Below are 26,806 nucleotides of genomic sequence, written 5' to 3' on the forward strand. Positions count from 1 at the left end.
AGATCCGTTTCCTAGGACTAAAATTGCCCTGCAAGTAGGGCGTTAGAATTGTACCTGCTGCCCCTATTGCATGATCGTAAAAGGCGACTAAAGTTAGCATATTATCTTTTCTATTCTTCCTAAATGACTTTCTCTTTCCTAATGTCGCCCTTGGTACCGCTTCACTTTTGGCCTTGAGTTGAGCGTTCGCCCTTGTGAGGAAGGCTCTGAGTTCTGTCCCCTGGCCGAGACAGACCAAAGTCTATTAAAGTGGTAGTTTTTGCTCCTGCTAAGCGCTCAGCATACAGGGAGTGGGACGACAGGTTCGCCCGTTGTCAGTATAATGTGACCGGGTGGAGTGTGTTGCTTGGTGTCTTTGGCGGCATGCTTCAGTGATATAGCACTATAAAAAGGACAACAGTTCCACTATACAAGAAGACACAACATACCACAGTCTCCCAAAACACGCACCTCGCACAACATACATGCAACACACCGCATACATGGGAGGCCGTCCTTACATGACTATATATAATCGTGTGGCTCTTGCAGAGGGCCTCCACGTGGCAAGAGCTGGGCAACACGTGAAACTGCGGAGGCAGGTTCAGTGTTGGCAGACACCCTCTAATAAAATATATAAAATTCAATAAATAAAATGTACTTTTTATATTTACCACTTTTTGTTTGTAGTCTACCATGAATTTCATAAAAGAAAATAATTTTATGCATACACATATTAATTAACAAGACATAATGTAATATTATTACATAATATAAATTAATATGTTAATATATAAATCTAATACCATATATTTATATTGTTACGGGGCCGTTTTAAATGGGGCCGTTCTGACTGGGGCCGTTATTGCATTGGGGCCGTTCTGACTGGGGCCATTTTTACAGTGGGGCCGTTTTAACTGGAATTTGTTTGATGTCTTATAAATATTATATAATTAGTTACAACACAGAATTTATGCACCGCGAAACTTACAAAATGTAGTCTTGATTTTTATGCATTATATGTGTTTAGATGGAAATATATACATACTGCAGAAGTCACTTTAATGAAATGGAATTGTAAACCATTGCTTAGCTACGTGGTGTGACTCATCCTCGATATTCCAGGGGTTCCGATCACTTGCGATCTCTACACCCCTGGACTATTTCATAGTGAAATTGAAGACAGCTCAGCTGAAAATATTTGACCAATCACAGACCAGCAAAGATTTCCTTTGAAGACTACAGAGAGAGCGACGCCCAACTTCAAAGCCACATAGTCAACCACAGTGTACCGTTGTACGGCTCTTTTGATGTACATTAAATTACCTGTTCTGTTGCCTCCAGTTTTACGATAAGATAGTCCAGGGGTGTAGATATCGTAAGTGATCGGAACCCGGAGTATCGAGGATAGGTGTGACCATACACTGGGTGTTCATTTCAGTGCAATGAATGTAAATATAATGATTTTGTCAGTATTGCTGAAATAATTTTTAGCTCTTATTTGTGTTTGTAAAATGAAAAAAAACCTATGCATTGGAAATATTGTTATTAGATAGTAATTTGGTTTAATAAAATATAAATAAAAATGACGAGTACAAGTTGGACAAATTGTAGACATATTCGAATTGAATGGGTACGGGTTCTCCTCCTTACTAGTACTGTGTCATGTCCGGTTCTGTATTACCACGGCCCGATCCTATACTTAGTCAGGCCGGTACCCTTCAGAACTCTCTACTTCCGGAGGTACGAAAATACGAAACACTTTTCTGCAGTTTTCGTGAAAAATGTGATGATTTAGGTAAACTCTTACACGATGCATAGAATATAAGAAAACAAGCACTAGAATATCTAACATTTTTGAAAAGTCGATATTATTTTCTCAAACTTTTTCGATATTAAGCCACATGACAGACTTTTTGACAGACGTTAATTGATAGCCTAAAATCTAATCAGGTAACAGTAATTAGCCAGCCAGCAAGGAGCTAACGTTTTGTAGTTGTGATATTGGTAATCATATTGGATATTATTTTATGAAAAATATTGAGTTGTAAATATACAATATCAAATATTTAAGAATGTGTACGATTCTGAAGCAGATAGTATATACACAAGATATTCTAGATGTCTAAAAGCTGAATAAACGTTTCTACTAATTACTATTTTTAACCATTTGAGAATTTTGAGAATTGTTTAATCCGAGAAAGGTGATATCTCCCAGGGGTGTTTTGTTATATAAGCTGAAATTCACTACCAGTTGCCTTTTTTAATTAATTTTGAAGTTAAGACAATAACAAATCCGGAAATTCCCTTTGACCACTGAAAACTTTGAAATTCCCTGTTACTATTTATAGCCAAGCATTCGATTGTGATGCCAATTTCTGAACAGATATACATGACTCTCAGGTAAATTACATTGCATTTTGTCAATACCTGTATAAGTGGAATAAGAAAAATGCACAGCCATATTGCAAAATTATTTATCTTATGAGTACTGTACATCTGCATACAATTTATTTTATTAAAATCTTGATACCTTTGGTTATTGTGGCATTGAAGAAAATGATATTAATTTCTGGTTACATGTATTTGTAACTCTAGTGTTCATTGATAATTCTTAAGATGTTTTTTTGGTCAAATTTAAAGGGACATGAACCTAAAATAAGTTGTTCTGTATGCTTAGATATGGTTTTCAGATGTTTATTGAATATTTTATTACAATGATTGGTTATCTAATACAACAGGAAAACATTACCTATCCCAAAATTGATAAAAATAGACACGACAAGAAATATTAGTTTTCCACATTTAAAGATAATTTTTAATTTACGTTCGTTGACATATGAAATATGAGCCATAATATTTGTCAATATCCGAAATAAAACAATTTGTGTTTAGTGTAAGAATGATAAGTCAAAGGTCAAAAGAGACTTTTCATTCGACAGTGCACCGCGAAGGGAAGTTCTTGACCTAATTGCACATATGTACATTACGCAAGTATAAAGTGGGAAGTTGCTCCCGTCTCTTGCATTGCAGCGATCCATTTATATTCACCTACTTTCTCAATCGCGCATGTTACTGAATCTTGTTGTAATCCGTTTTCTATTGGAATTTGTTTATGTTCGCTCCACCCACGTTTTCGACCCACCATTTTGTTTACGCTCATTTAAATTGTGGGAGGTCACTAAAGTTCAACACTACTATTTTTATCACACAGCAGCCTGCAAAATTCGACCAGGTCGGTTCAAAATACAGAAAGATGGAATTTCCATGATATTTTTTTTATTTGACACATTTGCACAATAACTGATACATTTTACTTAGGAAGGTATCTGACACATCTTAAATATGTATTTTACGCAAATTTATATGTTTATTTAGGTTCATGTCCCTTTAAATTGATAAAAATTATATAAAAAAAATATAAATATATAGAATGTAATTCCTAAATGTAGGACCTGCTAAAATTTCTAATGATCATCAATATCGCCACTTGGTTAGGTGATACCCTTATATCCCTGCGGCCTAATAGTTCGAAGGCCAGTTAGTCCGAAGGTCCAATAGTTCGAAGGCCCAATAGTCCGAAGGCCAGTTAGGCCGAAAATTAGTAAATATTGCAAGTTATATAGTTGTTATAATAAACATACAGTTGTATTTTCATGAAAAAATTTTCTGCACTGCCTGATCTGACAATTTCTATGGACGGCAAGTTGTCAGTTCTTCATGGAGCATTGTAAGGTTAAAATTACATCAAAAGAAAATTAATAATAAAAAAATATATATGTTATATTTTATAAGACATCTTACAAGGATAGTTCTATGAATTATCTTACAAACATACAAGCTTTAAGATGTCCGATTGTAAGCCTTATGTACACTGTAAATTTGATTGCATTAGGATTAACGTTGCTTCATGAATAAATGATGTATATAATCAAATCTTACCGAAACATGACCTTGATTGTACCTGTAAATGTCGTTATATTGTACAATATGTACATGTATTTAACGACTTGTTTTTGAGATTCCTTCCCCTTTCTTTGACTTGTTTATTCTACCCTTAATGACGGAAGTGGTCCGCATAATATTTTGGGGGAAGATGTTAAACTGGATTGCATTGTCCATATAAAATGCATATACTCTTTTATATCAGATACGTTCATGTATTTGAAGATTATGCTCTTTTTTTTTAGATACGCAACATTTCATTGTTTATAATCATTTTTCATATCAAATATATAGTCACATACATGTAAGTATACCTAAACAAATTTACAACAAATCTTTTGAATCGAAAACTGAAATAAACGTTTGTTTCATTTCGAGAACTGTTCGCATCTAAATTCCAGTTATATTATCTGTTTTCGGACTATTGGGCCTTTGGACTAATTGGCCTTAGGACTAATGGGCTTCGGACTAAAGGGCCTTCAGACTAACGGGTCTTCGGACTATTGGGATGTAGGTATATAAGACGTTCAAGCTGGGATAGGTCCAGACAAAATCAAATGTTAACTACCAGGGGTATGTGTAATTTCCAGGTCCCAGTGACATACACATGTAAAGTTGCATTTGTTTGTCCATAGATCTACTAGTAATGTACATAATCATTGTGATGTTTCACTCATTTTATTATACACTTTATATAATTATTAACTTACAGTCGAAAAAAGATATGAACAGTTTGAGTTGACATCATTTTCCTCTACATCAATAGAGCTGTATAATATGACATTTGACCCCTCCCTCCTTATTATTTATAAAGATCTTTATTGATTCGCAATATTTTATTAATCTTTTTTGATTTTTTTTTTTTTCTGTAGGTCAACTGAGGTGTATGGAAGGTAAACTGATGTAAACCATCCTACATGTTATTAGTTTATAGTCCGGCTGACTGTCTATAGCAAAATGGAGATAGATGTTAAACAAAGATCAAAAGAATGGTTCCAAGAGAGAAAAAATGTGATCCTGACAGCATCCAGATTTGGGGAGGCATTGGGAGTGGGAAGAGGACGACCATTTGATTTCTTGAGTTATCTTCTAAGCTCCGAGTTAGAGGATGTTGAACCTGAAGAAGAGGAATCTGAACAAACAGCCAATCAAAAACATGGGATAGATACAGAGGCTGTTATATCTGAAGCCTACCATTTATTGATGGGAAATAACGAAGCCCACCAAATTCGAGAATCAGGTTTTTGGGTGCCGCGGGAGAATGACATGTTGAAAGGATTGTTAGGTGCTACACCTGATGCCGTCATAACTAACAAATCAGGCAAAGTTATTGGTGTTTGTGAGTTTAAAGCTCCAATACATAACTTATTTGGCTATGGTGACAAGTGGGGGAAAATTCCACGGTACTACATGGCACAGATACAAGGACAGATGTACATGGCAGGAGTTCCCTGGTGTGACTTCATGGCGGTGTGCACAAAAACTAAGGAGGTCCTTCTTAATCGAGTTTACTTCCAGCCCACATACTGGAAGTACATCTCCACCTGTCTAACTACATTCTGCCATGTACTTAAGGTAAATTATATGATCAGATTTAAGTACAGTTCAATTACATTTCTGTTTTTCTGCATGCTGTTTTCCCAAGTAAAAATCCAAATTTTGTACTAAAAAGTGTGGGAAAATGGAATATAAAGTACAAAGAAGGACCTTGCCGTATTCAACCAAATAAGTGTTCAAGGTGTTAATTTTTTTTTTTTTAGTTAAAAGGTGCTAATAAGACAAAGTTTTTGCAAATCTATACAGATATGTGTAGTTTGGGGCTTTATTTATGCCTGGGCAATTGAAATTGAGGCCTCAAAAAGGGGGAAGGGCGCTTATATTGACATGGGCGCTTATTGGGTCGAATATCGTATTGTGTATTGTCAAAGTACAAAGAATGTACTTACATTTAACTGATCCCTTGATATTTGCTTTATTGATATATAATTCAATATACAGACCTGTGAATGAGACTTAATTAATAATTAATCAATTTTCATATCCTTATGATTATTGTAATCAATTAATTGTTACATGTATCACCTTATGTTCAATCAATTAATTTACTTTGTGATCTATGGATATGAGGAGAAAATAATTGTATTTGATAAAACAGATTTAAGTGTTTTTCTTCAACCAAATGTGTTGGAAACCTTCTGAAAATATATGTTACTTGTACAAATCATATGAAATTTGCAGAAATAGAAATACATTCATTGCTATCATAATGAAAATATTTTTAGTCTTTATTTAAACTTGAAGACAAAATGAGTCAAAGACTAGTCTTACTTTTAGTCAAATTTAGAATACATAATACATGTACTGTATATCAACATTTTAATTCCAAATACATCCCATATAATTAATTTGTCACTAACCTGGAAGTCCTTGTCTAAACCCTGTACATAATTGGACGAGTTCCTTTCATAATTTGCACATGTAAGAAATAAATGCATTAACACTATTTAAAAAGTGTGTAAAAATGATGGAATTATGATTTTCACCTTATAATTATAATTTACTTTAATTTTTTTACTACAAAAATATTTAACTTTATTTCCAGGAGGCAAGACAAAGGAAGATGTTGAATAAACCTGTTTTTGACTTTGAAGCTGCCAGAGGCCTACGGACAATCCCAGTCCGAAGTAGTTTATTTCCCAGTGAAGGCCAGATTCGTGTTGTGAACCTTTTAAGACGTAATTCCAAAGGAGAGTATGGTGTGTCAGCCAACCCTAATAGTTGGTTTACATACGATTTTCTGATGGGTGTCCCTTATGTGGTTCCCCCTGTCCTCAAACATTACAGTGAGTCTCTTATTAGAGAGCATAGACAATGATATAGAGAAGAAGAAATTACGACTATCAGAAAATCAAAAGTCTGATGAATAGAGTTCTTCTTGACTGCAGTGGTGATATTTTCTGCTTTTAGCAATATTCAGTGGGATGTGTTGTCTATAGAACTATAGAACGTGCAAAACATATAAGCAGACTTTTTTTTTCCAGTAAAATCATAAACCAGTTTTAGACATAACGATTTTGAAATTATACATATATTATGAATATAAATTCTGTAAACCAAATCTTTCTTTTGCATGGAATTTGTTTTTTAAAATTTTGTTATCTCCGCAAATTGATATCAAAATAACAGTTCTTGCACAAACAAATTCAAAGGTGTTTCCATTCAATTTTAAATCCACAGATTTTAATCACCCCAAAATCACATCTATGTGACTTAAAGTGGTAGGTGACAAACGTTTTTTTCTTAGTTTTATTTTTTCTCTTTAATTTGTGGTGAATACTTCCGAAATTAACCTTTCTTATATTACAGAGTTACCGGTATCTGCTTTTGCAATAGGTATAAACAGTTATGTCACATTTTGTGATTATTTTATCATTTTTTTTATTCTACTTTATTATGTATTTTTTAATTATCATTTTTGCCAGTTCCGAATTTTAGCCAGTTCCAAATATATGATTACTCGTAATAAATTAAAACTGTATGATTTTCCATTGATACCTGGAACCTGTTATGTACCTTGACTTATTTTCTCAAAGTTCAAGTAATCTTTTTCTTTCTATGAATATTTTACACTGCAATAGAGGATATTTTTCCTTATGGCGTTTTGGACACCATTGTACTGTAAGTCGTGGTCTCTGAAACGTTTTCTACCAATATTGCCGAAGGTGTCGTCCGCTGAAAATGGTTTTGTTGAACAAATGTTGTGTCTGCTTTGTTTTTTTTGTAATATTCAACGTCCTTTTAACTTCTACAGTTATTTAAATATCATTTTTATGAATTATCTCACCTGGCCCGAAGGGCCGGTGAGCTTATGTCATGGCGCGTCGTCCGTCGTCCGTCGTCCGTCGTCCGTCCGTCCGTCCGTCCGTCCGTCCGTCCGTCGTCCGTCTGTCCGTCAACATTTCCTTTAAATCGCTACTAGTCATAGAGTTCTGCATGGATTGTAACTAAATTTGGCCACAAACATCCTTGGGGGAAGGGGAACAGAGCTTGTATAAATTTTGGCTCTGACCCCCCGGGGGCAGGAGGGGCGGGGCCCAATAGGGGAAATAGATGTAAATCCTATAAATCGCTACTTGTCCTAGAGTTCTGCATGGATTGTAACCAAATTTGGCCACAAAGATCCTTGGGGGAGGGGGAACAGAACTTGTATAAATTTTGGCTCTGATCCCCCGGGGGCAGGAGGGGCGGGGCCCAATAGGGGAAATAGAGGTAAATCCTATAAATCGCTACTTGTCCTAAAGTTCTGCATGGATTGTAACCAAATTTGGCCACAAACATCCTTGATGGAGGGGGAACAGAACTTGTATAAATTTTGGCTCTGACCCCCCGGGGGCAGGAGGGGCGGGGCGGGGCCCAATAGGGGAAATAGAGGTAAATTCTTTAAATCGCTACTAGTCATAGAGTTTTGAATGGAATGTAACCAAATTTGGCTACAAACATCCTTGGGGGAAGGGAAACAGAACTTCTATAAATTTTGGCTCTGGTCCCCGGGGGGCAGGAGGGGCGGGGCCCAATAGGGGAAATAGAGGTAAATCCTTTAAATCGCTACTTGTCATAGAGTTCTACACGAATTGTAACCAAATTTGGCCACAAACATCCTTGGGGGAGGGGAAACAGAACTTGTATAAATTTTGGCTCTGGCCCCGGGGGCTGGAGGGGCGGGGCCCAATAGGGATAATAGAGGTAAATTCTTTAAATCGCGCTACTAGTCATAGAGTTCTGAATGGAATGTAACCAAATTTGGCCACAAACATCCTTTGGGGAAGGGAAACAGAACTGTATAAATTTTGGCTCTGGCCCCCCGGGGGCTGGAGGGGCGGGGCCCAATAGGGGAAATAGAGGTAAATTCTTTAAATCGCTACTAGTCATAGAGTTTTGAATGGAATGTAACCAAATTTGGCCACAGTCATCCTTGGGGGAAGGGAAACAGAAATTGTATAAATTTTGACTCTGGTCCCCCGGGGGCAGGAGGGGTGGGGCCCAATAGGGGAAATAGAGGTTAATCCTTTAAATCGCTACTAGTCATAGAGTTCTACATGGATTGTAACCAAATTTGGCCACAAACATCCTTGGGTGAAGGGGAACAAAACTTGTATAAATTTTGGCTCTGAACCCCCGGGGGCAGGAGAGGCTTGGCCCAATAGGGGAAATAGAGGTAAATCCTTTAAATCGCTACTTGTCATAGAGTTCTTCATGGATTGTAACCAAAATTAGCCACAAACATCCTTGGGGGAATGGGAACAGAACTTGTATAAATTTTGGCTCTTGCCCCCCGGGGGCTGGAGGGGCAGGGCCAAATAGGGATAATAGAGGTAAATTCTTTAAATCGCTACTAGTCATAGAGTTCTGAATGGAATGTAACCAAATTTAGCCACAAACATCCTTAGGGGAAGGGGAACAGAACTTGTATAAATTTTGGCTCTGGCCCCACGGGGGCTGGAGGGGCGGGGCCAAATAGGGATAATAGAGCTAAATCCTTTAAATCGCTATTTGTCCTAGAGTTCTGCATGGATTGTAACCAAAATTAGCCACAGACATCCTTGGGGGAAGGGGAACAGAACTTGTATAAATTTTGGTTCTGGTCCCCCGGGGGCAGGAGGGGCGGGGCCCAATAAGGGAAATAGAGGTAAATCCTTTAAATTGCTACTAGTCATAGAGTTCTGAATGGAATGTAACCAAATGTAAACCACAAACATCCTTGGGGGAAGGGGAACAGAACTTGTATAAATTTTGGCTCTGGTCCCCCAGGGGCAGGAAGGGCGGGGCCTAATAGTAAAAATAGAGGTTATTCCTTTGAATCGCTACTAGTCATAGAGTTCTACATGAATTGTAACCAAATTTGGCCACAAACATCCTTTGGGGAAGGGAAACAGAACTTGTATAAATTTTGGCTCTGACCACCCGGGGGCAGGAGGGGCGGGGCCCAATAGGGGAAATCCTTTAAATCGCTACTTGTCATAGAGTTCTACATGGATTGTAACCAAATTTGGCCACAAACATCCTTGGGAGAAGGGGAACAGAACTTTATAAATTTTGGCTCTGACACCCCGGGGGCAGGACGGGTGGGGCCCAATACGGGAAATAGAGGTAAATCCTATAAATAGGGCCCAATAGGGAATTTAGAGGTTAATATTAAAATTCCTTCAGAAAAGAAACAATGAACCTGTATTCAGATCATTACTTGGCATAACAAACCAGGTGAGCGATACAGGCCCTCTGGGCCTCTTGTTATGAATTATGTGGCATAAACAAATAAGCATAGAAGAGTTATCCCCTTTTTCGGAACTCGTAAATCTCTTAAAAAATGGCAAAATAGCCCTAGCCTGTTGTCTTTGGCTGGATATATGGTGCAACTCCGGACATTGGAAAATAAATTTAATGTAATTACAGAGTTATGACGTATTTTTACTAAATCCATTCACATTTAGTCGATTTTAGTCTATGGGACAACTTCAAGCAACACCGACATGGAAACCTATTTGCAACTGGCTAAACAACTGTACTTTTGTTGGAATCTCAAGATACATTTACATCGTATCTTTTCATCTGAAAATATTGCCTTGTCATCATACATTGCACTTTTAAAGATACCAATTTCCCAATTTCTTTTTAGACCTGTCTGTCAGTTTTTGATTTTATTTTAATTAAATTTTGATTTTAATAACAACTGTTGGACTGGTTGATTGGTTTGATTTTGTATTATGGTTTTTTTTTATCAATGTAACAGCTTTGGATTCAGAGCAACTTATATTTTGTACTTAGGCTTTTTTTTTCAGCACTCAGGACTAAGGTCATTCTCTATGCATATATGGTCCCAATGCGACAATGGTATATAACATGTGTATATCTTTCATATATCTTTAACAATAACACGTCTCATTGTTTCTAACAGGAATTGTTTCAGACAGAGATAGAGAGAAAGAGAGGAGAAACGAGATAGAGAGGAGGCTAGGGGAGTGAGAGTAATGAGCACCGTAGAGAGAGAGACAGGGGGTGGAGAGAAAATACAGAAAGATAGAGAGAAATACATAAAGCGAGAGGGGGAAGGGAAAAAAAAAAAGACAGAACGAGAGAAGGTAAGAGGGAAAAGAAAGCAAGAGAGAGCGGAAGAAAAAAAAATGAGGGGGGGGGGGGGGGAACAGGAAAAGACAGGAAGAGGGAGTTAGAGAATAGAGAGGAAGTGGAGGCAAGCAAGACAGTCGTGGGCGCGTGTCAAATAGACTACTATATATAGATAAAGGTATAGATAAAAGTGAAAGGTTAGAGAAAAATAGAATATCCGGTAAAGGGAGTGAGAGAAGATGTGAGAGTCAGGTTAGAGCAAGTGCGAAAGCTAAAGTAAACTATGCGAGAGTCGTGAAGTCATCATCTTTCTTACAAGGATTCACATTACGCTAATATTCAATTATAATGCAATCATGCGGAAAGAAGTATTGTGAATATTTATATATATCGTTTGCGTGATTTTTTTAATGGTTCTAAATATCCACTTAGGCATTTTAAAAGAAAACCATCAGGCATATAAAACCACAATTATCTTACTGAGAATGCAAATTGTACTTTAATAATAATTATCTACTTTAAAATCACCTTTACCATATGCAGAAATGTGTGCCATGAATGAGATTAACACTTTAAATAAATTTAAATAATTTGTTTTTATATTGTTTTTTATCTCCTTTCAAGACCATATGAAGCGTTTCAAGACCATATGAAGCGTTTGCTGACATCGTCACCTAGTTGACAATGGGCAAGAGGGCCGGGTCTAATCTTGAGAATGGGTTTACTAAGTTTGTTCTTTATAATAAACCTTGACCTCCATTCAAGGTTATTGGCATAATTGTTTCTACAATTTCTTCTCCATAGAAGAGAGGCAGAGAAACCAGATACTGTAAGTGTAGCAAGCTTGAATTCTCAAATAAAAGGGCTACCATATCTGAAATCTGTTTAAATTAACGACCTTGAACTAGTTTATTCAAGGACCGATGAGCCAAATGAGCTCAAATGTGATTTTCTCACTGGTAATATTAACTGAAGAAAACCAGAGTTTGGCCTGTAGCATGCTGGGATGAAGGGTTAAATACCAAGTTTGATCAAAGTAATGACTTTGACCTTCATTCTCCCAATATCAATCTCTCATTGATAATCTATTCTGACATGGTTTTAGGTCACATTTGATCATGAACATCTGGAGGTGCTGAGATGGGGACAAAATTACATTTTTGTATTTGATATTTGCCCTTTGAGTGGCAAACATTAATTAAATATGTCGTCTTTGGCAGGTTAGAAGGCAATTTGCAATATTTAAAATATCTGTTTCTACTATTATCAATATCTTTAACAGTAAAAAATAATGAAGATTTATAATTTTCACTGGACCAATAAATAAATTATATACTACAGTGCAAGTACTATTCAGAAGAGTATCAGATTCTATAAATTGAATAAATGTTCAAAGTATCAATTTTTATTTAAAACTAACGAAACTAAATAAAGCGCATTTCATTAATGCAGTTTACTATTGTGAAAGTATTTATTATCTATAGAATGCCAATAATGACAACTATATCTGATTAAAAACATGATCAATTGTTGACTACGTCGATAATGATCGCAGACTTCCACACTGAAGTTTTAACACATCTTTAAATGACCCAGGCCTAGCTTTTAAACAGATGTAAAACAATTAAACATAAAAAAAAGTCTCAAAAAGTAACAAATCCTTCTTTTTTTTAATAATTCATGAAGTCATACACCGTAAATTACGAGTAGGCATCCCCATCAATCTGATAAAAATCAGCTGTTTGATACTCCGCTAACTTCGTGCTCCACTACACGAAGTTAGCGGAGTATCAAACAGCTGATTTTTATCAGATTGGCATCCCCATCTTAATAAAAGTCCCTCATTGTTTCGGAGGCCTCGATTTCACTTACATTGTACATTGGCACTAAATTATATATAAATACAGACTGAAACTATGAAAACCATGCAGTTTTCTCTACATGATTTATTTTGTAAACCAATTACTTACATCATACTTTGTGCATTTTATGAGATGGAAGACCAAATGCTCTTATTATTAAGTGCCCCTTCTTTTTTCATTTTTTTTTTTTTTACTCACTCTGGACACTTTCTGGGTCTAATATATTACAATGTATGTATTATATAAATTTATAAATTAAAAACAAAAAGTCATTAAAGATAACTATTATCTATAATTTTATTGGTTCTTCTGTAACCCTTCTCTCCTTGCTCAACTCGCTAACAGTCAGAATGATTTCATATTCCATTCAGGGATTTCATAGTCGACAAATTAAATAAAACAAAACGAAATAATAACATTATTGAAATGAAAAGAAAACGAACAAATCAAAATAAGAAAGCTATAGTCATGTAAAAGAAGGAATGAAATTTTAAAAAAAATGTGGTATGTAAATAAGAAATCAGTTGATTATAATAATGACATCCCTGTGCTAATATAATTATTTAATATTAATTTTTGATAATCTCTGTGTTCATTCAATTCATAGCAACAAAAACAAATGTATTTGAAAACATTAGTAAACAATATAAACCCTCTTTGTGACCTTAATAAAGCTTAGTATATTAAAGAGTGCTCATGTGATATCATTCAATGCCCTCAGTATCACTATCCTAGTTCAATGTCCACATCCACAGAATCATTTAATGAAAATTCGAAATCGTCCATTTTCCGAGCATCTTCCTGCTGAAGTTTAGCTGCCTCAATTTCCTGAGAGATGTCAAGTTGGCCTTCCTCGTTGTCACTGTCATCGTTACAATCATTGACTTCTGGCATGTTCTCATTACCCATTTCTACATCCTGTTTCTGGTCTCCTTTAGACTTCTGAGACGAGTATTTCGACTGTGGTAACATACTTCTCAGCTGAACTTGTCTACAAATGACAAAGTTATCAAAATTCAATATTAAAATCCTTAAAATAACTACCGATAATTACTATATAAGTGTTGCTAATGATAAAAAAAACCACAAGGCTGCAGTTATTAATTAGGGCTGTTCCACAAAACATATATGGTAGGGGGGGAAGGCATTTTGAAATTGGGAGACTCACCAATAGAAGCGATTTTTAATTTGTTGACCCCCACATATATCTATTTTTTTGTGAATGAGACCATGGCATATAGAAGCAATTTAATATAGGCCTAGAGACCTGATATTGGGCCCCTGACATGCTGGGATAAAGGGCTATCAAGTTTGTTCAAATGAATGACCTTGATCTTCATTCAAGGTCACAGGGGTCAAAAAAGCTAAAATCTTTACATGACTTCTTCTCAAGGACCAGAAGGCCCAGGGTACTGGTATTAGGCATGTAGCATGCTGGGATAAAGGACTACCAAGTCTGTTCAAATGAATGACCTTGGCCTTCATTCATGGTCACAGGGGTCAAATAGGCTAAAATCTTTAAATGACTTCTTTTCAAGAACCGAAAGGCTCATGCATATGGTTCTCATATTATGCCTGCCACATGCTGTATGTATTTGAAGGGCATTATTGTTGGGAAAACCAAGTAATATACTTTTTCTTTTGTAAATGCAAGAAAAATTGACTGTCATTTAAGGTCACAGGGGTCAAATAGGTTAAAATCCTTAAACAACTTCTTGAGAATAACTAGGAGGCCTAGAGACCTGATATTGGGCCTGTGACATGCTTGGAAGAAGAGCTACTAAGTTTGTTCAAATGAATGACCTTGACCTTCATCCATAGTCACAGGGGTCAAATAGGCTAAAATCTTAAAATAACTTTTTGTGAATAACTGAGAGGTCTCGCAACCTGATATTGGGCCTGTGACATGCTAGGATAAAGGGCTACCATATTTGTTTTTAAAAAAATGACCTTGATCTTCATTCAAGGTCACAGGGATCGAAATGGCTAAAATCTTTAAATGACTATGTTGTATTATGCCAATAGTCAGATGACCGTTAAGGCCCATTGGCCTCTTGTTTAAAGTGCCTTCCCTGGGTGCCATATATGTATTGCTGGAACAGCCCTTAGTGCATGGCAACCCCACATGCATGAGTTTTAAACTCGCAACCCAGAGGTGGAGGGCTTGCGGTAATATGTTGGGACATCTTAAACACTTGGTCACCGCAGTTAAGAAAACCAACCTACAGTGGAACTTGGTTGATACAAACTCGGATAATTCGACAATCCGGCTTAATACGAAGTACTTTGACAGTCCCGGCCAATTTTCCTCTTTATATTTTTTTTAAAGAACTCGGATAATTGGAATTCGGAAAACTCGAAGAACTCAGATAATACGAAATAAATTTTGAGTCCGATGACAAAAATCATACATAAAACGTTCGTATAACTCGAAATGAGATTTTTTGAACAACAAGATCACCGAAAATGCCGATTTCTTTTTCATAAATCTGCCATAGAATGGCTTTTATATATATCTAGATTTTCTTGTTATAATTTTGCAACTACCATCGGTGATTTTGACATCTTCTTTTTTTTGGGTCCCTTTTATGACATGAAACTATATATACCAAGTAAAGAGATAGTCAGTAGACATGAGAACTCGCTTAATTCGAACACTCGGATAACTCGAAGTTTTATCTCGGTCCCTTCGAGCTCGTATTAACTGAATTTCACTGTATATTGCTTTTCAACATTTTACCAACCATACCAATATCATAAAATAAAATACTTCACTAGGCGCAATGTCAATTTGTAAATTCAAATCAATCTTAATTATAAAGACCACATTCATTTTGAGATTAAATTTAATCAATCTTATTTTTCACCTTAGACTGTGGACACCAATGACTGATGGTTAAGTTTACGGATTTATTGATTAATCAACCATAAAAATCTACATACAATGATAACAGTGTATTGCCAATAACACCAGATGGTCTTTTGATTAACAATACCTTCGTCTTTTTGCCCGTTTCATTTTTCTTTGCTCTCTTTTATATTTCAGTTCCTCTTCTGCAAATATTTCCTTTGTCTGTTCCTTTGTGACGTCTTTACTTTTCTTTAACAGTTGTATATAAACACCACCAGGGGTCCGTCTACGAGCACCATCCTAAAACAATACATGTGAGTCATCTACCTTAATTTCACTAAGATTATATTATTTCAAAAAATCAAAGAATAATATTTAAAACTTCTGTCATATGTTACTGTTTCTACCTATGAATATGTCCCTGCTTTCAAATGTTTACATTAATGTTCTGTTCATGTAGAATCATTAACTTAGGTAGTAAAATCAGCTATTAATTCTGGTAGATGCGCATATATGTCTTCTTTGAGAAAATTATTATAAATATTATATGACTAAATAGAAGTACAATTTATAAAACTTAATTAAGATATGTATTGAAGTGTATACTCATACAAACATTGGCAAGTAGTGTGTAGGAATCTTTTCCTATTTCTTAAAATAATGAAGAGATTTAGTATGGTTTGTACGAAAACTAGAAATGTTAATGTCAGAACGTAACAGGATGGAATGGGTCAGGATTTACATAAGTAATGCTATTCTGAAAATATTACAGAGTTAGCTGTCCTTACCAGTATTAATCCTTAATTATATATTTGTAATTATAAGTCATGTGTTTATGAGAACAATGATGTAACAAAATTTTTGTTTGTAAAATAATGTCAATCATCTTAATCAATACCTATATCCATATATGGAAGATAATTATAATTCTCTAATTAATATACAATGATAGAATATGCTCCCATTTCAATTCATAGCTTCGGGAATCAAATCCAAAAGAGATTGCAGTAAATAGTAATGATTGGGTAATCATAATGAACTCCTACATTTGTCAACAAACCACCAGCAGACTCCACATTCTTAGTCTGATAAGCAAACTTCAAGGCCAGACTTCTCCCGACAATACTAACTATTCTTCCTATTAAATACAAAAGAAACAGTAACAAGAGTTTTATTCATATTATGTGTTTGCTGTTGCTCTTGCATTGACTAACTACAAAATCTGGAGATCAGATGCATTTTATTCATCCATTTTTCCTGTTAAGTTTGTTGGTAAATCAGCTACATTTGTTTAACCCAGCTATAAGTTTGCAAAATATGAATGAATGGACTTATATTTAATAAGAATTGAAGCAATTACATGCGAAAACATTTAATTTCTTCAGTATTTGATGTTTAGCAATTTTGGTACAATGGTATTGAGGAACTTTCAGACATATTTCTGTATTTGATGTAAATACTGTAATCGACCCAATAAGCGCCCCATTCTCTATAAGTGCCCCTTTCCCTTTATTTACAGTGTAGCCTCATTTTCATTTACCTTGAATCAAATTAGGGCTGAAAATATGAAAAGTGTGGATTTCTTTATTGATTTCTTTTGCAAAAATGATTTATTACTTCCTTTGTACAAAAAAATTACGAAAGGCTAGTCCAACTTGGTTGTAAGAACACACCCTTATTTATTCTAAGTTTTTCAATTGCCCTGGGCGCTTATTGGGTCATATATGGTAAATGTAATAAACAATATTTTGTGTACGACACTTAAAACATCAAGCAGCACATATTAAAGTGAACAGTCGGGCAAGGATGGCTAAAGTCGGTAAAAATGGTGTGAATGTATCCAGTATAATTTCTTATGAAATGGAAAAATAAAATCTCTCGTCAAAATCTGTCTGCATACGAAGAAATTAATTTAAAGTATGGAAATTCTAAAACGTCCTCCCGGCTCACTATATCCGTGGTTACATTTCCACGCAGCCTCGCTTTCAATGCTTTCAACTTTTCTTTACTTTAATGGTCAGAACTGGGAAACTAAGCAGAACTTGGCCGTCGTATTAATATGTGAGAACTTTTGGAAGGCCAATGAACGCATTTAGACTGGTTCTCTTTGCCCGACTATTCACTTTAAAAGAAACTGCCATCAATAATTAAATTACCAATTACAATATCCATATAGTTATTCTATTGTTTTTACTACTTCTTCCTGAGATACTGTGCATGCTTACCAAACAGGTCAGTGTTGGGTTCATCTAACATATCTGTGATGGCCTTGATCACTCTTTCCTCTGGGTCGGTGTCCGTCACTTCATCAATTCTGCTAATGTTGGGATCTATCTGGCCTAGTCTGTCTTTTACACCTTTTTGTTCATTATCATCTATTGTTTCTTTCACATTTATTCTTTCTTTCACATTTTGATGGTCCCTTTCCCCTAATCTGTCCTTAACATTTTTACGTTCCTTTCTTCCCAATCTATCCTTCACTGGTCTTTTCCGTTTTCTACTTTCAACATCAGCTTTTTTTGTATCGCCATCATACAACTCCACAATAGTGTCCAGAACGTTTTCAAACGGATCGTTACTTTCGCGGGCTTCAATCGTTCGCTGTTCTTCTAACCTTGGTCTATCATCCTCATAAGCCTTTGTATAATCATACGACTCTACATCCCTTTCATCATCACAATCCTCATTTTTATCAACATTTGCACTTGCTTTAAACGAATGTGTGATAACTTGTTCTGTTATGACTGCACCCCATACATTGTTAATCTTTCTCTTCTTTTGTGGACTGTCAATGGGATCCTCGTCTGTGTCATTAGAAGGTGGCTTAACTCCACGGGGAGGGGAGGTAATTTCATGAGCAAGGTCCATACTCTGAACCCTTGGTTTGGAGAAGTACTTGGCTTTTTTACACTGCCATAGATCAGTATCTTCATCGCTGGTGTCTGAAGAGTCATCTTCACTATCTACTGGTGGATGAGAAGGTTTGTTACGGTACATATGATTATTGTGAGGCTGTGATGTGGGTTGTCTTACGGCCATGGCCAGAGACGATGGAATATCACCACCTGCGTGGGGGAAATTCATCGACACATTGTCTGGCTTCTTGCTATCAGGCAGAGTGGATGGAACCTGGAATGTAAGAAATTAATTTGTTTTAGCAATAATGTCTATGATTAGTGTACATGTGAAGTGAAAAAGCAGTCAAAAGTGTCAATTTCACTCAAGAATATAGTACAACAGTTGTGAGGTTCAATAATACTACAGTGAACTGCGTTCAAGCTTCCGAATTCGACTCCTCCCTCAAATGTTGTAACATTTTGATACGACAGCCAATGAAAACTCTAGGAAGTTGCATAAAAAGGTTGAATTCCCATTGTTGTAGTGCACTCTGGCCCTACACCAGACATCTACATATATCCTTCTTAATTATAATGTCTGTCTAGTGTCAAGAAAAACCAGTCTCAGATAGTTCTTTGCTTTTTAATACTTGTCATTAAATAATGTGTATGCTTCATGTTCTTCATAACAATGCATATATCTATTGTATATCAATATATGATTGTAGCAGGTTTTAAATATAAACAGTGAACTGATACAGCCACCTTTATCTTCTAGCTTTGCGCTAGGGGTCATTTCCCCTACACATTACACAAAACAATGACTGTTTGACATTAATAACATGACGATACACGACGTCGTACCCTATAAAACATTTAACATTATATCGGCAATCAATAATCAGTTGGAATAATTAAAATAACGACTCAGACATGTATTGTAAAAGAGAGTTGGAGACATACTATCCGTATTCGACCCAATAAGCGCCCATGTCCCTATAAACGCCCCTCCCCATTTTTGAGACCTTGATTTTAATTGCCCAGGCATAAATTTTGACAAAAAACTGTTTAGATTTGCATTAATTTCGTCTTAGAACTTTTTTAATCTTTTTAAACGCCCTGGGCGCTTATTGGGTTGAATACGGTATTAATTGTTTAAATTTTTTACAGTACCTGATTTTTACCCCAGCTTCAACCTATAGATATAAGCCATTAATTGGCTTCTAGACCACCTTTACTATACTTTAGCTGGTTTTGTCATGAGCAATATATATATACAGTGGAACCTCCCAAAACCGAACCTTCTCAAAACCGATCACCTCTAGAAACCGAACATGGATGTCATGTACGGAATGAATTCCTCTTTATTAATAGTATATAAAACTTCCCAAAACCGATCCCTCCCAATTCCGAATACCGGACCGATTTTGAGATCGGAATAGTCAAATGTAACTAAAATACACTTCTGAAAACCGGCCTTACCTGAGCAACACCGATAGATTGCATTGAGGTCTGATCAACCGACCGTGAAATACACACGTACCTGTACCATAGTTGTTGCATGCCATGTCTTGGGCATGTATACAGATGTGAAGGCTATAGCTAAGGTACACGGTAATTATACCCGAGATGGTGGTGTAATTATTTAATCATGCCTATTGTTTAGATATCTAACGAAGGTCTACCATGTGCACGTGGTTTGTTTACTGTAGGAAAACAAGCAAAGCTAGTAAGAGAAAGTTTCGTATTCAAATCACATGTTTAAAAAAAAAAAAAATGATTTACATATGTAGTTGTCGGATAACGTAAATTATCTGTATGAAGAAGCCGAAGCCATGTATTGTTTTAGAAAATGACTATGTCATATAATGACCGGCATCGACTGTCATCGTGTAATTAATTAGACCATATAATTTGATTCTTTACGTAACCGAAAGCGATCGGTCGTATGTAGGTTGCAGACGAGAACATCCCCAAGAACATTCACGCAACTAACTAACTAAACTACGTTTATAAGCGGTAACAAAGTCAAGTTTGCTGTAATCCATTCCTTTTAAACGTTTCATTCTCTCTTTTGTGATAACATTCACATTAACAATCAATATCGGTCGGTTTTTAACGAACACTAGGCATACATGCGGTGCACTAACGTAAATAACGACTTCCGATCGATTAAATCCGGATCGTGATGATCGGTATTCGGTTCACTTCTCCAAACCGAACCCTCTCTAAACCGGCCGAAATTATATGCACCGACCATGATCGGTTTCGGGAGATTCCACTGTATATAAAGTAGATCTTTCTGTAAGGTTAAATATAATCTAAATGTAACAGGGTGGTTTTTACTAATTCGTTTTCGTTTATTCCTAGTTGTGTGTGTCCAGTTTACCTGAGTGACATAGTCAATGTTTGTGTCCTTGTATTGTCTCGTTTCTGTTTTGCGGTCATTGTCATTGTCTTTGTCCGGTTTTGGCGGGGAAAGGAAAAAGGGGGATTTGATCTGAGACAAGACAGACGTGATAGAAATTACTTGCGTATTTTGATTAGACCCTTGACCCATTGTCAAAGTAGGTGTTTTATTAGCTACTGTTGTAGCTGAAAAGATATCACCTTCAGTCAGTCAGAAAGTGATAATTTTTCCGCTACAACAGTATCTACTTTCTGAGTGTATCTCTGTATCAGTACGTCTTAAGGCCCAATTCTAGTATGATTAATGACCCGGGCTGGGGGCGGTGTGTGTGTGTGCTGCCTGCTATTATTATGTAAGTCAGTATGTAGTGCACTACTAGTTTACCTTAGTTTAAATATAATGCATGCACTACGAGTTTAAACGTAGTGCACTAACAGCTACGTAGTACTGTTGTACCGGAAAAGATATCACCTTCTGAAAAGTCAGTAAGAAGGTGATATCTTTTCCGGTACATCAGTAGCTAAACCAGACGGAAACCGGGATACTGCAGTACGTTTTCCGTACGTCGTACAAGGCCTGCGTAATGCGAAGCTGAAACCAAAACAATTTTTTTACATGAATGTGTCAAGTTACGATTCTGCATAGGGAGCTAACAATGTATTGAGAAACTTCTATATGTAGTCGAACAGTTTAACATAGGAAAAATTTGTAGACGGAACAAAACAAACCTCTTCATCCGAATCAGGAATCTCACCGTCTTCTAAGTCCGCCATTTTTTTGCGCAAAATTTCGTTTCCTACCTCTAGATTGAAGAGTTCGCAACGCAACGTCTGCCCTATTCGAATTCCCTCCCTTTGATCAAGTCGGTATACATTGGTTGAAATTGATTGATAAATTGGGAAATAATAAATAAATAATAATAAATCATTATAAAATTAACGTGACCAAAGTCAAGGCCTTAAAGGGCGCAATCAGATGTATCAGTGGCCTGTATCAGTAACCATTAATTATGCACTGTTAAAAAGTTCAATTCATCGAAATAACGGAACCGTTTATTTTTTCATATATTGACACTCTATCCTTGTCCCTTAATGCCCATTTGAGAAGGAAATCCACAAAAGAGATGGAAGATTTTTTTATTTCCGTAACAGATATTCCGATTTTGGTCAGCTGATTATATTAGAAGTTGGTCCATCACTTGAACGCTTGCAAATAAAGAGCAATAGATTACGTTCGTCGCATTATAAAAGCGTTATTTGAACCGCTTGATTATATAATGAGCCGACGTCAAAGCATTGAATTCACGTGCACGCTGATGGGATTTCAGTGGGTAAAAAAATAAATAATAAAAAAAAAAAAAAAATTGGTGGCCGCAAACTGAAGCATTGAATTTTGAAGACTGAGTTTTTTCTTAACATTTTCATGTAGATCTACACTTTTTTGTGTATGTGTATGTGCCCCTTATTAAAATCGTATTTAAGATATTTTAGCATTGACATTTTCGTTTCATTTTTGTTTTGTTTTTTTTTTTTTTTTTTTTGGGGGGGGGGGGGATATTTGTGAAAGGAATACAAAATAGATAAGAAAAACAGAATGTATGAACATATGATACAGACTAGTATAAATCTCTAATGAAAATAACCAAACCCAAACAGGCTATGTTTTTAAAGATAAAGATATGAGAAAGAGAGTAAGTAAGTAAATAAATAAATAGAATTATAGAAAAAAGGTGATATATCTAGAAACCATGATCGCGAAAACATCTCCTAAAACAGGTTTACAAAGCTAGTGCCACGCACAGGACAAAGATACCCCAAAGATTGAAGAAGAAGAAGAAGAAGTGGAAGAAAAAGAAAATCAGGCACAAAATGTTTTGCAGATTCATGAAAAAGTACAAGGCCTAACCCTGGAAACCGGTGTCCTTATAAATGCATTGAAAAAGTGAATTCAGATACAGTGTACGCAAATGCATGAGTACCATAGTTTTGATATATTTAAATAATACATTATTTATAAGCTAATATTGTTGATACACATACTATCAATTTAAAAAGTATATCTTGCCTATTTGTAGCCCGAGATACTCTGGCCCTGACACCAGACTTTATGACAGATAGATGTCTGGTTTAGGGCCAGAGCGCAGTACTACTCGAAAACCTGGAATAAGCCGAAACCGTTTGGTATCGGGCCAGGTACTCTCCGATATAGACTACTTACAAAATATTACCATCGAGAATCGCCACTTGCCTTGGTCTTTTCAACAAATGAATAATTTTTCTACTCATACCCATCCATTTCATCACGCATGCACGTTCTAATGTGTCAACACAGTAGTTTCTTTTCTCCCTCGTCGTCGTCGCCATTTTCTCGTAGTATGCAAATCACCTTTAATCTCGACGGATTGCTATATTTGGGTAGATATGATATTCATTTGTTGAATAGACTTTAGGTTAGTGGTGCTTCTCGGTGGTCAGTCTGAATCGGAAATGACCTGGCCCGATACCAAACGGTGTCGGCTTATTCCAGGTTTTCGAGTGCTACTGCGTTCTGGCCCTAAACCAGACATCTATCTGTCATAATGTCTAAGTCTGGTGTCAGCGCCAGAGTATCTCGGGCTAGCCTATTTGCTGATGACACTTCAATTCATGCAGTATTTATTCTTCTTCATCTTGTTTGGACATCCAATATTCGTGAATTGCAAGAACATCAATTTTATCTACAGAAAACTGATGCATAACTTAAAAATACCACCCTAAGCTTTTTATATTACCTTAACTTTCGAAATGAAAAAAAAGGTAAATTTTATAAAGTATCTTTGTCGCTTATGGCGGGCATGTATACGTGTTGCTTGTTCTCTGGCAGATGTGAATGTAAATGCAGCACGAAATAGATCACTAACATGCTATTCATTTTCTAAAGAAGTATCTTTATATAAGGAATCGCAGGTAAAACCATTATGTTAGAGAAGGGAATATTTTAAACACTCATTTATGTATAAAGTCCACAATAATATAGCTCTTATTCCATTATTCTTATCCTTCCGAGACTAGGAGAACGTAATAATTACATTTATTTCTAATGATTGTTTGATTTATTAACGTCCTATTTACAGGGTCATGTGAAGACGGTCTCCCATGTATGTGGTGCGTAGCTTATGTGAAATGCGAGATGAATGTTTTGGAAGACTTCTGTATGTTCGTGTTGTGTATTCTTGTATAGTGGAACAGTTTCCTTTTTATAGTGCTATATCACTGAGCCATGCTGTCGAAGACACCAATCAACACACCACAACCGGTCACATTATACTGACAACGGGCGAACAACGGGCGAACCATGATCAGTTCTCCTGCTCCCTGTATATGCTGAACGCTAAGAAGGAGCAGAAAGTACCACTTTTGTAGACTTTGGTGTGTCTGGGACAGGGGATAGAACCCAGAACCTTCCTCAGAGGGGCGAGCGCTCAACAAAAGGCCAAAAGTGAGGTTGCGTCAAGGGAGACATTAAGAATACAGTCAGTTAGGAAAAAAAGAAAAGATAGGACCCCAAATTTAGTCGCCTTTTACGATCATGCAATACAATTCCAACGCCCTACCTGCAGGACAAACTTCTTATGTTATAGAATAACAGATTTTTTTCACTCCTTTGAGGTTAGACACAAGGGTAAGATTCTTAAGTTGTCAGACCCGAGGGTTGAGATCTCCGGTCTCACCCCTAAGACGACCCTAAATGATTCTTTTCCTCTTACCCCGTGCACCACTTTGTATCTCTAATTAACGTGTCACTTACGAGATGATACTATGTCGTGACGTCATGCTATTGTTGGAAACGTGCAAAGATTTCGTGTAGATTTCCTTTATCGTAGATTGTGATAGAAAAAAATCCCACACTGGTAAAACTGTGGATAAAAGAGAAAGAGTTATCTTTTCCATAGCAAGCACTGGATATCATGTGAAGTATGTGAGAACAGTTTATCTGTAGAGCCATCCGTCAGTTTTACTATTTGTAATCAAGGAAGGATTTTAGTAAGAATTTGCAATTTCTACCCTATTGGACATCACCCTCGAGAACGTTTCTGGGGTCCAGACCTCTACATATTGGGTAAAATACTTCAGAATTTATTCTTACAAAAAGGGATTGAAATGGAAGTATTTGCACAATATTCTTATTCTATCCTGTCCGTCACCGGAACCTTGGGTCAGACTCATAGCTATATAGAGCTTATCTAATAAGCTGAATATATAATTCTCTTCATCAAAGTCATAAGGGCTTTTTCTTCTTGATTTAGATTGTTTCCAAAATAACAACATATACAATACTTACACGTCCATGTAGACGAATATTTAAATCATTAAGCTGAAAGACAGAGAGAATACAGAATAAAATTTAGTTACAATTCAATGAATTTTTCCTGGGAAGTACATTTAGTGAAACAAAAAAAAAGTTGATAGATGGGTGCACAAAATATGAGCAATTTTAGGGCGAAGTAAATACCAATGGATACGGTATAGGTCAAACACGTCTGTTTTGTGTATCAAATCTATCTGAGCTATCTAGTCTAGACTCAGGACCCAGACATGGCTGTGAAATGTCTCATGTGATGAAGATATATCTGGTCTAGACTCCAAGAGACCTAGACATGAATGCTAGTCCTGTCTGAGTGACACTGGAAGACACTTATCATCACACGTATGGCATTGTATCGACTGTGATATTAATGTCACCCGTTAATGTAGCAGTACATTCTGTGTACATGGCAATGTTAAGCATTGTACAATCTGTTTTCATAAGTGAACTTACGCTCTAAGAATTAGTTATTCCCACACTAAAACAGCAAAACTATCTTTTGGATTTTTTTTTTACCTTTTTGTCACATGTTGGAAGCCTAGAAAATGAATTTATTTAGCAAATTATCATCTTTGAAATCAGAACATAATAGATAAAGCCTATGGAAAACACATTCCATTTCCCCATGTGTAGTCCATTAAATTGTAAGCATATAAATATATATATATATATATATATACAGATGCACACACACAAAATAAAATATTGTATTTTGCAATGACAAAGCTACGAGCCTATCAATATGACCAAATTTACTTGTCAACTTAATGCCAGCTTGGTTTTACTTTTAAAAATGAAAAAAAGTTAATCAATAATACTTTTATAATTATCTATAAAACGATGAAAGATATCCTAATCTCATAATTGACAGGTGATATATTTACACAGGTATAAATTTGACCTTATTTGGATCTGGTTCAATGTCCACATTAAATGAAATTTCTTCCACAGCAGAACAGAAAGTGCTTAGAACATTTTTATATGCATAAACTACTAGATTTGCTCGGGTTAGAAAAAATAAAGAAAACAAACATATCTTATGCGCTTGATTTGTAAAGCCAGACAAGGCACTTCATTTTATTTTACACATAATTAATGTCTTTACGTCTGCAGTAATTTCTAGAGGATAATCCAAAAATTCTTACAGAAGTATCATATTCAGGTCTTGTTTGAATTAGATAATTATGAAGTTGACAATGCTAATTGAAAAAAAATCATTGAATCTCTGATTCATTATATTGACAACATGATCTTGGCAATTTATGCAAAGTTATACCAGTATATAAATCGGATATGATAGTTATAAAATACAACAAAAAGTGTTTTTATTTTTTTCCAAAATGATGGAATTTGGAATATTTTCATGTCCTACCAATGTTCTACAAAATACTGTTTCAAAGTTATAATCTTCGACATAAGACAATATTTGATTACATAGTATGAAATTTTTATATTT

General features: G+C 35.8%; 2 protein-coding genes and 1 long non-coding RNA gene across 5 annotated transcripts; 2 read left to right on the forward strand and 1 right to left on the reverse strand.

Moving 5' to 3' along the window:
- The first annotated feature begins 1,719 nt into the window (after positions 1–1,719).
- Positions 1,720–6,917, forward strand: LOC138333799 (uncharacterized). Of its 3 annotated transcripts, XM_069282401.1 has the most exons (4): positions 1,750–1,777; positions 4,326–4,434; positions 4,797–5,499; positions 6,527–6,917. In XM_069282401.1, the coding sequence occupies exons 3-4, from the start codon at positions 4,882–4,884 to the stop codon at positions 6,797–6,799; spliced, it is 891 nt and encodes a 296-aa protein (XP_069138502.1). In that variant the 5' UTR covers positions 1,750–1,777; positions 4,326–4,434; positions 4,797–4,881; the 3' UTR covers positions 6,800–6,917. The 3 variants fall into 3 exon arrangements, with proteins under 3 accessions (XP_069138500.1, XP_069138502.1, XP_069138501.1); XM_069282399.1 differs by lacking the exon at positions 4,326–4,434 and having other exon boundaries at positions 1,720–1,777; XM_069282400.1 differs by lacking the exons at positions 1,750–1,777; positions 4,326–4,434 and adding an exon at positions 1,785–2,382.
- An 11-nt stretch (positions 6,918–6,928) lies between these two features.
- On the forward strand, positions 6,929–11,115 carry LOC138333800 (uncharacterized). Its single transcript, XR_011210031.1, has 2 exons — positions 6,929–8,667; positions 9,454–11,115. It is a non-coding gene; the product is annotated as an uncharacterized lncRNA (long non-coding RNA).
- A 2,076-nt stretch (positions 11,116–13,191) lies between these two features.
- Positions 13,192–21,853, reverse strand: LOC138333798 (phosphorylated adapter RNA export protein-like). Its single transcript, XM_069282398.1, has 5 exons — positions 21,735–21,853; positions 17,985–18,888; positions 16,806–16,897; positions 15,905–16,059; positions 13,192–13,899 (listed from the first exon to the last, which is right to left on the reverse strand). The coding sequence occupies exons 1-5, from the start codon at positions 21,777–21,779 to the stop codon at positions 13,635–13,637; spliced, it is 1,461 nt and encodes a 486-aa protein (XP_069138499.1). The 5' UTR covers positions 21,780–21,853; the 3' UTR covers positions 13,192–13,634.
- Positions 21,854–26,806: the final 4,953 nt, after the last annotated feature.

Source organism: Argopecten irradians, chromosome 10 (genome assembly GCF_041381155.1).
Source record: "Argopecten irradians isolate NY chromosome 10, Ai_NY, whole genome shotgun sequence".
Classification (NCBI taxonomy): domain Eukaryota; kingdom Metazoa; phylum Mollusca; class Bivalvia; order Pectinida; family Pectinidae; genus Argopecten; species Argopecten irradians.

What these genes read in the sequence shown, in the direction of transcription:
- LOC138333799 (XM_069282399.1), top strand. Translation starts at nt 4,882, where the DNA reads ATGGAGATAGATGTTAAACAAAGATCAAAAGAATGGTTCCAAGAGAGA. An exon ending in CATTCTGCCATGTACTTAAG is followed by an intron (nt 5,500 to 6,526) that starts GTAAATTATATG and finishes CTTTATTTCCAG; the next exon opens with GAGGCAAGACAAAGGAAGAT.
- LOC138333798 (XM_069282398.1), bottom strand. Translation starts at nt 21,779, where the DNA reads ATGGCGGACTTAGAAGACGGTGAGATTCCTGATTCGGATGAAGAG. An exon ending in TTCCTGATTCGGATGAAGAG is followed by an intron (nt 18,889 to 21,734) that starts GTTTGTTTTGTT and finishes CTTACATTCCAG; the next exon opens with GTTCCATCCACTCTGCCTGA. An exon ending in AAACGGGCAAAAAGACGAAG is followed by an intron (nt 13,900 to 15,904) that starts GTATTGTTAATC and finishes TGTCATTTGTAG; the next exon opens with ACAAGTTCAGCTGAGAAGTA.